Raw genomic sequence first — 11,678 nt, 5'->3', positions numbered from 1 at the left:
GGCGCTCGGAGTAATTACCACGCGGTAGCGTCAATTGCAGCGGCAAATGTTCGTTAAGTCGGGCCGGCTCGAAGCTTAGCGTATAACCTTTCATGCTAATAGCGAATGCCTTCAGCAGCTTCCCAAGGGAAATCATGTATGCATGTGCACAACAGGACCAGCGTCCGCTCGAAAGGGTCTCAGAGAAGACTACATCCGCGAGGCCCTAGCCTAAGCTACTGCCTACCGCCAGCCGCTCATCATAAAGCCCATAACCCATGATGCAAAGCTCACAGCTCAAGCGAGCTCTGCTTCTGTTTTTGGCACGCCCCATTAAGGAGGATATACCCCGCTTCGCATGCGTAGGCGAAACACTGACCGTCCAAACAGGTCGCGGCACCGAGCTTGACTCCTTCTGTAAGACAGCTGCGCAAAAGAACGATGGGACCACGCAAAAGCGGAAGTGAGCACCGCTGATTAGCTGGCTCTACTAGTGCTGACGTAGTTGTTCTTATCCTCTCACCTTTGCCCTTGTTTAGCATTCTGGTTATCGTAGGTACCGTGAATACATCCTCCGCACGATTCGAGTTCGGTCGAGGTATCGACGCACTGAGTCATTCATCCGGTAGAACACGATCAGCTCGCGATGCGGAAGGTACAATGACAGTTCAACGAGAGAGAGAAAGAGGCTCCTCACCTCCCATGCATCACTCGATTGGAGGTCCGGTATGAGACATGCTGTCAATCCCCATGGACAAGTCTGCATGGATATCTGTTTCCTGCGTTCAAGGGCTTCCAAGCGCGCGTTTCGACGAGATAGGCCCGAAGCCGCAGCTGGATGGCAAGTCAAGTCAGCTTCGATATTTCATCCTTAGGAGTGATCAAGCTCCAGGTTGGACCGAGGGCGATTCTCTCACTCACCAGCAGCTGGATGTGAGTAATACTATACCACCAATAAACGTCATGATCAGCATATGAGCACATCGGCGTTCTGACAATATGGAGAAGGAGACGCCAATGCGGACTGGATTCAACTTACGAAAGTCCCGCCTTGTCCACACGTTGAGCCCATAACATTGTCGAGATTTGTGGGACACCAACACGAGTACCCCGACGAGCTTGTATCCTGCAAAGAATAGTATAGTAGCGCGATCAGGGCACTTGTTCTTCTCCGGCTCGTTCGGCTCTTGGAATCTGGTGCAGACAGGGTAGTCTGCCTTCAACGCTCACTCACATCAATTTTGAAAGCCGCGTATAAATCATTCTTACAATTCTCAAAGCATTCCTTGGGACTTTGAACGCCAAGTCTCGGCGTGTTGGAATCCGAGGACGAGCCACATCGGTTGAATGCAAAAGAGGTCGAGACGATCCGACCCTCGGTCCATCCACTTGAGATACACGTATCTTCTCCTCCACTGATCATCCTAAAAGGCTCCACGAAGCCGGTGGAACAGTAGCATAGGAAGCCGTACCCTATCCAGGCGTAATTCCAACCGGCGCATTTGGCCTACAGGATCAAACCAGATCGTCATCAGCTTCAACCTGACTATGCAACAACATGCATATAGGTCATGAGGCAGAACAGGGCACAAGACATGACCGAACGGGACAGGATCAAGCAGAGGCAACGGGCGGATATTCGACGTACAGCACAGATATCGGCATCGTGGATGATGTCTTCGAAGAAGATCAAAACGTCGTCGCCGCCGGAATCCGGTCCTTGAACGAAGCATCCAGCGAACTGGTTCTGTGCTCCAACAAGGTTGAGACTGCAAAAGCGACAGAGGAGGAGAATTGACCAAACAAGGCTGAAGGGGAGAGCGAACATCGTGAAACCTGCGTTGTTAATCCTGTTGTGGACGAGATGATAGAATTACTGGTTTCGAGATAAGTTCGGAGATATATACATATATATATATATTCTAGGTAAACAGACCACGAATACATCGACGCTCACATATTCGTTCTTGGTGCTTGGTGCTCGATGGGGTTCTAGATATGTAAACAACCAAAAAGACTCTCACCATTTCGCGATTTTTGAATGGGCATGGGCATGATCCTCCCTCATGTGCCACAAGGAGAACCAAGAAGAAAGTTCAATACATTCGCTTTGAATCGTATTGTAATAGTAGTCGTAACAGCTTCATCGGATGACATCCTTAGCATCGTTTTCGCATTTTTGGAGAGATTCATAGTAGGATGTGGGACGGTCGTTCTGCGTGATGAGGAGCCGATCTGATTCTTGGCAGAATAGGATTACAATGAAAGCCCTTGCAAAGGGGACTTTATTCGGGCTGTCTTTGTCACAGGCCAGTGAAAGCACATCTCTCGGTGCATTTCCCACCATTCAAAGACCCTTTCCAGCATCGAGTGCATGGACGTCCCTGTTGACGAGGAAGTAACCTCTTTTTCGTTCTTTCTCCGTTTCGATGCAATCCGATAACACAGCCATATGCATGAAGGCAGTTAAAAGGAATAACCAACGATTCCGTCGGAAAACCGCGATGGATAGCGGAAGCAAATTTTACACGCTTGCTTCACTTGCTCTCACCGAAACAAAAGATGAGAGGCCTCATTCAGCTGGTTTTACTGCCTTATTAACAGTATTAGCCTCACCAAGAACAGCATCACACGCATCAAAGACGAACGACAGACCGCCGTTCTTTAGTTTCTACGAAATTCTCAGAATAATACAGGATGTCATCAGGAAACCCACCTTCCACACCCCGGTCTCCATCCTCATCTGCAAGTTCCCCGCCAGAAGCTGGACCATCCAGACCATCTATGGTACCCTCCAATTCCGCAATACCACTCAAGAAATCCGCCGAGAAGATATATACTGGTCCGTCGCCTGACCAATTAGCTGCTCCGCGGACAAGGACGCAGGCCGAGAAGTATTTTGCCAGAGTCGCAAATGAGAATGTGTTGCCGACTAGGACGAATAAATTATTAGGCGTAGGAGGATGGGTCTTAGGCGGATGTGAGTCCCCATTCTGCATCATCACCAAAGATGTCTCTCTCAGAATGCTTCTCCACTGGCGTTGTGGACGGCAGCCGAACATCAAGGTGCCCAGCTGATAGTACTCGACGAATATAGTTGCGTGTTTTTACATGGCTTTATTCGCTGATTTTGGGGAAAGGGAACATGTCTTCTCACCCGTGAGTGCCGGATTCATCTCTCATCACTCGTCTCTCCATGTTCATCATGATGCAGGAAATTTTGGAAGCATGGGATGATACGTGTACACGAATGTGCAGCGGAGCCTAAGCTGACCAAAGGCGTTACATCGCACAGGTGCGTAGACAATATGCCAGCTTGAAACAGTCTTTCTTCACGCTGTCACCGAGTGAAAGGCAAATGATGGGTGTCAACAACGTCCGGGAAAACGAAAATAGACCTTCCTAGATCAGACACATAGGATATATACGGAGCCGCGACGAGACTCGACAGTCGATGAAAGCGGATAAAGGCAGATCCAAACAGGCAGTTCATCAAATTCGTGAACACGTATACCGAGGACAGGAAAGATACCTAGCATCACAAACATACCCAGAATCAACGACGCTACTGCTATAGCGCCGTATGTACTATTACCGATTTCGAGATGCACGCCCAATTATCGAATGGGCAGCACGCCGTGCAATATATGATTGCCATGACACAACAGGTCTCAGAACCCCCTCTCTCACGGCCCAGCCGAGGTCGAGTGCTTTGTGAGCCAAACAACAGTCTTGACTCAACTTGTGCCAAGGACCATCGGGAGCCATGGATCAGTAATGAGCATATAACCCATTGCGCCGTCCTCGATTGCCCGCCCTTTAACGGTTGTCGTTCCCATATAATCTTTAAGTAGCTGAAGTAGCCGGAACAGCAGGATTCCCGTCGAGTCGACGCGAAGGGTATCGCGAGCTCAATCAGGAATCGGTAAAACGATTCTGCTGCATGCAAAAGAGCCCGCAGACACAGTCGGGCATTCGCTCGCGTCCTTATGCCATTCAGCTCCGAAGTGAGTGTGACAATCTGATTACATATGCCATGATTTTCTTCCCTAGTCTATCCGATGTATGCGTCTATTTCTTTGGATTGCGGTCATCACAGAGCAGCTTCCACGTCGGCCTGCGCATTACAGTGTAAGATGAGCAGCAGTCCCACATGTCTCGAATACAAGCTGAAGACGACAGGACTCACTACTTGGGTACTTCTAGCAGGGAACCAAGAGATCTTACCACCCTTGACCAAGAATTTGGAGAAGTTCTGCCAAGACAAGACAAGATTGTAGTAAGCTCCGTGATGATCGTCATAATGCAAGCAATCGTGCGCTGGTGGATTGCAGGAGCCACTCACCCAATCAATGTTCTCTACCGGAGGTTGAGCATTCTCTTTCAAGTATTTCCAAATAGGCTGTGTTTCAGGACCGTTCACATCCGCTTTCTTGGCTATGGGGAAAGTCACGCCATAGTTGAGTTGACAGAATTGCAAGACCTCGTCGTCTGTTCCTGGTTCTTGAGCTTTGAACTGTGGTTCGCAAGCACGGAATCATCAATTCAGGCTCATGACATCTGTATAGCGAGGATGCAAATGCGCAAGTGTTCCAGATGTTCCGACGGTTCAGGCAAATTAGGTGTACGGGTACTCACTTGATTACATGGGAATCCGATGATGACTAAGCCTTTGTCTTGGTATTTCTCGTGCAGAGCTTGAAGGTCTTTGTACTGGGGAGTCAGACCTGTCAAAAACACATGCATCAATAGGTCAGCTGTACTGTGTCTGCGGGCACATACACACAGGAGCGATGCCTAGTAGCAAGTCAGATGTACTTACCGCATTTGCTGGCGACGTTGACGAACAATAGAGTCTTGTCTTTGAGATCACCCAAAGAGATGGATGATTTTGGGGTGTCGACCTGATCCAAGCGGGATATTACCAGTAATCAGCTAAATGAGCAGGACGGTGGTGCGATGACTCACAGCATAAGAGTAGATGTCCGACATTGTGGCTGAGCTGTGAGTGGGTCTGTAGTATTTCTGAGCAGTAATGGAAAACGAGCAGGTTCAGCAGTAGTATGTAAGCTGAAGTTTGGTGAACGGCGGGCGCTCGGAGTGAGTTAGGGAGATCACGTCAGATTCGGATGTGTCGGATCAGGCCGGTGGGCAGGCAGAGCGATGTATGATACCGTGGGAGACCTTAAGCTGGTCAGGACGTCCGAGGGCTACAACATAAACCTGGGTTCACCTTTCCATCCCTGTTCCATACTCACAACAGGTTACCTCACAATCACGATGCCAGGGCCTCAAGACTGCCAAGAAGAAGGTGAGCACAAAGTCTCTCATCAAGAAAATATACACACAAGCTCATTTTCGTAAATACGTGCGTGTAATTTAGCCTGTGCAATCCAATCATGCCTTACCAAGAACAATTATAACGAGTCGGCCTGTTCCGCATACGTCGAATCGCTGTACAGATGTTGCCAGAAGATATACCAGGATGCGGATAAGGATCAGGCGGGGAAACGTATAGAAGAGAGTCCGAGTACGGCGTGTCCGATACGGAGTGTGGTAGAGAGGAAAATGAAGAGGATAGAAGCGGAGAAAGGTGGACAATAATTAGCAGTCTTTTGCGAAGCTTGCTTAGGTGAGATGCAGATTCGATGGAACCATTGAATTGGCTAGAAGGGGGGGAGCGCTGGAGATGAAGCTTGCTATGGCCAACCTATTGAAGACAATGGTAAAGCGTCATAGGATTCACAAATAGCGTGCCTTCGTGTGCGTCTTCGCCTTCGTCTTTCCTCAAAGGAGTGAAACCGATAAAGGTTGACTCGAAATCTTGAACTAGACCGATCGAAAAGAAACGAAACGGAACGTGTTGAGACGATGCAATATCATCGTATCATAGTGCTGATGACTGGATCTACCAATCACTGATACTTGCAAACCCAGTCCAGTCCTTCCGAATCTCAACTAATTTGTCGAGATTATACATCAACTAACTTAGCCTATCCTGCCTGAACAGATATGAACCCACAAGTAAAGATGACCCTCCACGAAGAATGGAATGCTCAGTGTAAGCGGATAGCGGAAGGTCTTTTCCATACTCACCCTAATACTCATCTCGCCCACACGGAGGCCGATACCGCTTATCTCGCGAACACACTATCAATGTCGATGCGCGATCCGTTCGAGGTGATCAGCCGCGCATCTCCCAAAGAACGCACACCGGAAACAGCTCCATCGGAATCAAACAAGAACAGGAACGCTGGAGAAGGGGCTCGCGTCCAGCTTCATCGAGATTGGACCTCGCTATGTGACTCCACGTTGGAGGAAGCAGCGCTTCGTTTTGAACCTCAGAACAATCGTGACCGTGACCGTGACTATCTGAGGGACGTCATGAACATCGAACCACCTTTCCGAGTACCCAGCACCGGCAGATCATCGGCTGCGGATACGCCATGTCACCCTCGCGTAAACAGCGAGCTTGGGCACGGGCACGGGCAAGAGCCAGCTTCACCTGCTGAGAGAGTCAATGATATCAGTCACGTCGATATCGATGTCACTCGTAGCCCTCAAGATGTTTCGCAGATCCAGCCTGAGACACCTTCAATCTCCTTTCGAGCTGCACAACATCTTTCCGATTCTCAAACCAAACCCCATTTGTGCTCAGGTAGTGAAGAGCTGTTACCCCTCCCAAACTGGGCAAGGGGACACGGCAAAAGGCGAAAAGTACATACCCCCACAGGATTCAGCATGGACGCGGTAATCTTCTCGTCAGACTCAAGTACTGAGGGAGACGGCATCTTCGTCGATGCGAATAATGCATTGGGCTGGTTGAAACGATACGAAGATGCAATCATTGCCACCATTCGGTCCGAGTATATCGTAGAGACTCAAGGAGGATCGAAGAGGTCCCGCGCGGGAAAGAGGAGGATGAGGACTTTTTCAAGGGTTGAGCCATTAGTTCATTTGACTAGGAATGCTTTGACGCTAGCGGCGGACGATATCTTCAGAAGTCTCCGCGCATCCGAGGCTTCGATTAATACTCAAGGTGGTCAGTGTCAAGATTCACCCTCACTTTCATCCTCGCGTTTGAAGTCGAGTGTCAGTGCACGAGCACATTTGAGCGAAAGCCACGAATATCTGCGCCCACAATCACGAACATGGGCTGTAAGGGATTTGACAGAGCTGATAAGTGTAGACACACTGCTTGAAGGGACGAGGGCGTATATGGATGCATGGACGGGAATCAGCAGAGGGGGGAAGATGCTGAAGAAGCAAGTATTTGATGAAGTGCGCAGTGAACTACGTAAGAGAAGGAGAGAGATGTGATATCGCCAAAAATTCTTTTGACATACATGCATATACCACTCTGCGACTCTGCTTGACAGTTTCGGGAACTGCATACTGCCCCCAAAGTGAGACAGTGTGTTTACAATATCGTACACCGGCTAATCAAAGACTGGATGACCTCCTTCCATGAATCGACCGATACAAGCTTCGTCGATATTTGCGAAACTTGTTCTGCGACCAGTTCGTACCAGCTAAGCTCACCTGACCATTCAGTCGGTTCTAAACCTTTTGCTCCGGGCCATCCTCCCATCCGAAGCGGGGGAGTGGTAATCGCCAAGAACTTTCGCTGGGTTCCCGTCTCGGTCCTCTTGTCGCTCGCAGAGTAGAGGATCGGTACTCTAAATGTGATATCTACGCCACGATCTACTTTCTCCTGGTCGGCGTAGGCTTCCTCAGGACTGCCTGACCAGTCGGTCAGTGCGTCTTTGGTGAGCTTGATCGATGTATGGAAGGTAGAGGTGGATTTCTCATTCTTGCTGCGCCATAGTAACTGGGTTAGAGTCTTCTTGCTCTCCTTGTCCAGCGAGACTTGTCGGATTGCATATGCTTTGTCGATATCATCTGAGATGGGACTGGCCATGTACTACACAGCACCTGAAGCAGAAACAGGGGCCACGGCTGAAGGGACGAAGACCGTCATGGCCTCATTTGCATTATTGGTCAAGCCATGCTCCGTGATGTATCCTTCCCAAAAATGAGCGTCGCTTTGTGGGACATTCGAGCCCGAAGCCGATGGACGAATGATGCAAGTGTATTTCCTGCGGAAATGTGGAAAATGTGGACAGCCACTTTCGTCTATGGAAGGACAAAGAGAAAATGCTTCTTTGAGCCTTTCGAAAGACTGCTCTCTCTCAGAAGCGGTGTGAGCGTTAATCTTTGGTGCCAATTTCGTGAAGGCAAATATCCCTGAGACTAATGGGAATTTCCTCTCGGCTGATGAAGTCGATCGAGGGGTGTCTATTTGGTGATACGCTGTATCGACGTTAAGGGTGTGCTTGATTGCGTGTCTGTTGAGAAGGGTGGCGGTGTTTACACTCCGAGTGACTGAGTGTTCTGGGATAGGCATGTTTAGGATGAATCGCCTGAATGAGACCGTTTGTAAAGTTGTAAAAACGAGATGGCGTGTGAGTATTTGTCATTGAGCTACATAGACTGCAGCCTGATGTATCAATTTACTGGGCCTTCTTGCCCTCTCAGCATAGCTTGTCATGACGTTTTACTCGGAAGGAAGCATCAAGAGGGGATGGGTGGCATCGCCACTCTTTCACCTTCCCACGGTGTTCAGGGCGTAGCATCACGAACAATAAGTTGGGTGATGTGATGACATCAAGGTATCAGCAAGATGGAGGTGAACAATGCGTTTGGATCATGGATATTTTGTTCAGCCGTTTCAACGATGATAGCATATGAACGAACCCCTGATAATCCCAAGCGCAAGCACAAGCGCATCTCATTGCATTGCATCACCCTCCTCATAGCAGCATATAGTGATCATCTCACTGCTAATCACTGTTGTAACGATCGCGATCCCTATCCCACTCAACTAGCTTTCTCTGACATCTATCTCTTCTTTCCTCAAATATACCTTACTTCCCTCCGCATACAACCACGATGGACGACGATATGGATGACTACTCTTCCACCGGGTCGTATGGCTCTTCCTATTATTCGTACTATCACAGATCAGCTACTCCGCCTACACCGGTCCGAGCTCCTCCTGTCACAAGCTACAACATCAAGTTCGTTGAGGGCACGGGCTCGAGTAGAGGGAAATGTATGTAAGTACGGCATCAAGCTGAGCTTCTTCACCGTCTATTTGGCGCAGCACAAGTAATGGCCTGAATACTGAAGCTTCTGTTTCTTTTGCGCTCATCAGAGACCTAGCTTTCATCTTGGACTGTACAGGATCAATGCAGAAATACATCAATTCGGTCCGAGATCACATAACGGGGATCTGTGAGATGATCAGGGGCGAAGAAGGCTTGAACGGTCCAGACGATGTCAAAGTAGCTGTAAGTCAGCTTCCTTCCCCTCACTTTCAACCATGACTTCCAGGATCAGCTGAACAGGATGTCCATAAATGCAGGTGGTGAATTATCGTGATCATCCGCCGCAAGATTCGACTTACGTGTACAAGTATCATCCATTCACATCGGATATACCTAAAGTGCATGAATATCTGAAAGGTCTGACAGGTCAGCTGATTCTTCCAACTCTCCTTGAGAACACAAGCTGACGTTCTTGCGGGCTGATTCAGCGTCTGGAGGCGGAGATGGGCCAGAAGCTGTTACAGCCGGTATGGCGGCTACCCTCACAGAGCTGGAATGGAGGAGAGAGGCTGCTAAGATGGTGGTACTGATTGCGGATGCTCCTCCGCATGGTGAGCTGCTCCATCAACCTTACTGGCAAATCTACTGTACAGCTGACCTTGGACTATCGACGAAGGTATCGGTGAAGGTGGTGATCGTGAGTTAGCGGAACCTGGCTTCAGATTCAGATCGACAATCAGCTGATTCACATGCAATCAGAAATCAAGGGAGGAGACCCTGATGGTAAGCCTGACATTCAGTCGGGTCTGGGACGGTATTCATAAGCTAACACCTATCTTTACTGCAGGCCATGATCCGCTCGTGATTGCTCGTACGATGGCTCAGAACGGAATAACCTTCGTGAGTGACCCCGATCGAACCTGTATGTATAATCAAGGCATTAACGCTATGTGTAGTTCATGGTCGCTTGTGAAGATACTCTATCAGGCTATAACGTGAGTCTGCTCTTGTCCATGTGCCAAGAGTGATTCATACTGCAGCTAAACTACCGATTAGCATGCCGTGGACTTCTTCCAAGCCATATGTAACATGACATCTGGTGTCATGTTACCACTGACCACCGCCGATTTGCTCGCAACGACGATTGTCGGGAGTGTCTTGGAGAACATGGATATGGAGCGGCTGATAGCTGGTGAGCATATCCTTCAAAATGTGCTTGACATTAGCTTACTTTGTATTACAATCCAGAGATCGGTGTGGAGGTAGCTCAGAGAATCAGGCAGAAAGGTGAAACTATGGAATCGGTTGAAGAGGTAGCGCAGTAAGCTGGGTCTTTGATGGCATGCCGATATCAGCTAACTCTGCATCTTGTTTGTTTCGTGCGTCTCAGAGAACTGCACGAACGACTATTATTACGAAACGAACAGACCAAGCAGGTCCATTTGCCTGAAGTCTATGCCCCTCACGAAAACGCAAAGAAGAACGTCTCAACATGGATGAACTCGACATACATCGCCGACGCCGTTCCACAGATCCTACACGTGAGCTAGCTTACGATGCTCTCCATCGCCTACACAGAGTGAGCTGACAACTGGACCCTTATTGCTTTCCATAGGTCCCCGGAAAACGGTTGACCGAGAAATTCCGCCGTCAGAATTATTCAGCAGGATTCGGTTATATGCCAGGAGGCAGACTCCCACCTCGTAAACCCGTCTCAGTCCCCGCTGCAAAACCTGAACCCGATGCCGGAAGCGATATTCCGCCTACCCCAGCTTCGCTGGAGCATTCGACAGCCACAAGCCCGGCTTCTCCGCCTAGAAGGGTGATTAGTGATTTCAAACCGTTCGGAGCTGCTTCACCGGACAGGTCCCCTGGTGGAAGCGCGCTCAGTGTTTTTGGGGCGCCGATGTTACCTACCGGACCGGGAGGTGGGATGTTCGGCACGGCGGGAAAAACACCGTTGGTCAATGGGGGAATGCGAGGAAGGGTGGATGACGATGATGATGAAGACGAGGATGATGATGAGATGGGGACTAGGTTGAAGAAGGATAATATATCGCTTGATCAGGTGGGTTGAGTTTGCTTTTGACACTGATCTGCAGACCTTTGCCCTTCATCTTTCGGTCGTCGACATTAAGGCTGCGTCAGATGAAGCAGGGTGGATGCTGACGGAATGAATGAATGATCGTAGGCAAGGCGAATAGCTACCCAAGCTGTATTTAGAGCAGGGCGATTCTGATCTAATCTGATCTGATCGATAGAGATAGATGTAAACTCTACTTGTGTTCAGGGATAGACCAGGGAGGGGAGGAGCGTCGACCGTATCCCAAGTCAAGTCATGTCGGGTTATATCATGTCGTGTGCAAGTGTCATAGTGTCTCAGAACGGTCTTATCGATGTTACGACATATCATGAAGGCTCTTGTTCGCGTCATCACTGAACGCATAATTAGGCATTGATTAAGAGGAGGGATAATAGCATTGATTCTGATTCGATAATCGCATGACGATTTCAGTCACTTGTGTCATCACGATCAAGACCGAATGCATCTTTTCTCCTGCCTCTTTCGTCTACACATCGCATAGCGTT

The 11,678-nt window shown here is 49.1% G+C and overlaps 7 protein-coding genes across 7 annotated transcripts; 4 read left to right on the top strand and 3 right to left on the bottom strand.

The window, feature by feature from the left end:
- Positions 1–269: 269 nt before the first annotated feature.
- Positions 270–1,807, bottom strand: I303_105571 (uncharacterized protein; the record flags this gene model as incomplete). The annotated part of the gene is made up of 7 exons (XM_018408280.2): positions 270–405; positions 503–588; positions 677–813; positions 901–922; positions 1,019–1,105; positions 1,214–1,486; positions 1,628–1,807. 7 exons carry the CDS (start codon positions 1,805–1,807, stop codon positions 270–272), a joined length of 921 nt encoding a protein of 306 aa, XP_018261971.2.
- Positions 1,808–2,676: 869 nt separating this feature from the next.
- Positions 2,677–3,385, top strand: I303_105570 (uncharacterized protein; the record flags this gene model as incomplete). The annotated part of the gene is made up of 3 exons (XM_018408281.1): positions 2,677–2,959; positions 3,077–3,138; positions 3,275–3,385. The coding sequence occupies 3 exons, from the start codon at positions 2,677–2,679 to the stop codon at positions 3,383–3,385; spliced, it is 456 nt and encodes a 151-aa protein (XP_018261972.1).
- A 687-nt stretch (positions 3,386–4,072) lies between these two features.
- On the bottom strand, positions 4,073–4,971 carry I303_105569 (uncharacterized protein; the record flags this gene model as incomplete). The annotated part of the gene is made up of 6 exons (XM_018408282.1): positions 4,073–4,096; positions 4,169–4,234; positions 4,325–4,495; positions 4,618–4,706; positions 4,802–4,883; positions 4,948–4,971. 6 exons carry the CDS (start codon positions 4,969–4,971, stop codon positions 4,073–4,075), a joined length of 456 nt encoding a protein of 151 aa, XP_018261973.1.
- Positions 4,972–5,259: 288 nt separating this feature from the next.
- On the top strand, positions 5,260–5,583 carry I303_105568 (uncharacterized protein; the record flags this gene model as incomplete). Its single annotated transcript, XM_018408283.1, has 2 exons — positions 5,260–5,290; positions 5,363–5,583. 2 exons carry the CDS (start codon positions 5,260–5,262, stop codon positions 5,581–5,583), a joined length of 252 nt encoding a protein of 83 aa, XP_018261974.1.
- A 426-nt stretch (positions 5,584–6,009) lies between these two features.
- I303_105567 (uncharacterized protein) lies at positions 6,010–7,299 on the top strand (the record flags this gene model as incomplete). The annotated part of the gene is made up of 1 exon (XM_018408284.1): positions 6,010–7,299. One exon carries the CDS (start codon positions 6,010–6,012, stop codon positions 7,297–7,299), a length of 1,290 nt encoding a protein of 429 aa, XP_018261975.1.
- Positions 7,300–7,399: 100 nt separating this feature from the next.
- I303_105566 (uncharacterized protein) lies at positions 7,400–7,900 on the bottom strand (the record flags this gene model as incomplete). The annotated part of the gene is made up of 1 exon (XM_018408285.1): positions 7,400–7,900. The coding sequence occupies one exon, from the start codon at positions 7,898–7,900 to the stop codon at positions 7,400–7,402; it is 501 nt and encodes a 166-aa protein (XP_018261976.1).
- A 1,031-nt stretch (positions 7,901–8,931) lies between these two features.
- Positions 8,932–11,328, top strand: I303_105565 (uncharacterized protein; the record flags this gene model as incomplete). The annotated part of the gene is made up of 13 exons (XM_018408286.1): positions 8,932–9,098; positions 9,197–9,332; positions 9,407–9,515; positions 9,578–9,700; positions 9,766–9,786; positions 9,849–9,872; positions 9,937–9,989; positions 10,046–10,084; positions 10,146–10,281; positions 10,338–10,410; positions 10,480–10,630; positions 10,705–11,157; positions 11,281–11,328. 13 exons carry the CDS (start codon positions 8,932–8,934, stop codon positions 11,326–11,328), a joined length of 1,533 nt encoding a protein of 510 aa, XP_018261977.1.
- Positions 11,329–11,678: the final 350 nt, after the last annotated feature.

This window comes from Kwoniella dejecticola, chromosome 6 (assembly GCF_000512565.2).
Source record: "Kwoniella dejecticola CBS 10117 chromosome 6, complete sequence".
Classification (NCBI taxonomy): Eukaryota; Fungi; Basidiomycota; class Tremellomycetes; order Tremellales; family Cryptococcaceae; genus Kwoniella; species Kwoniella dejecticola.
Note: the sequence above shows the minus strand (reverse complement) of the source record. Positions and strands in the feature narration are given on the sequence as shown.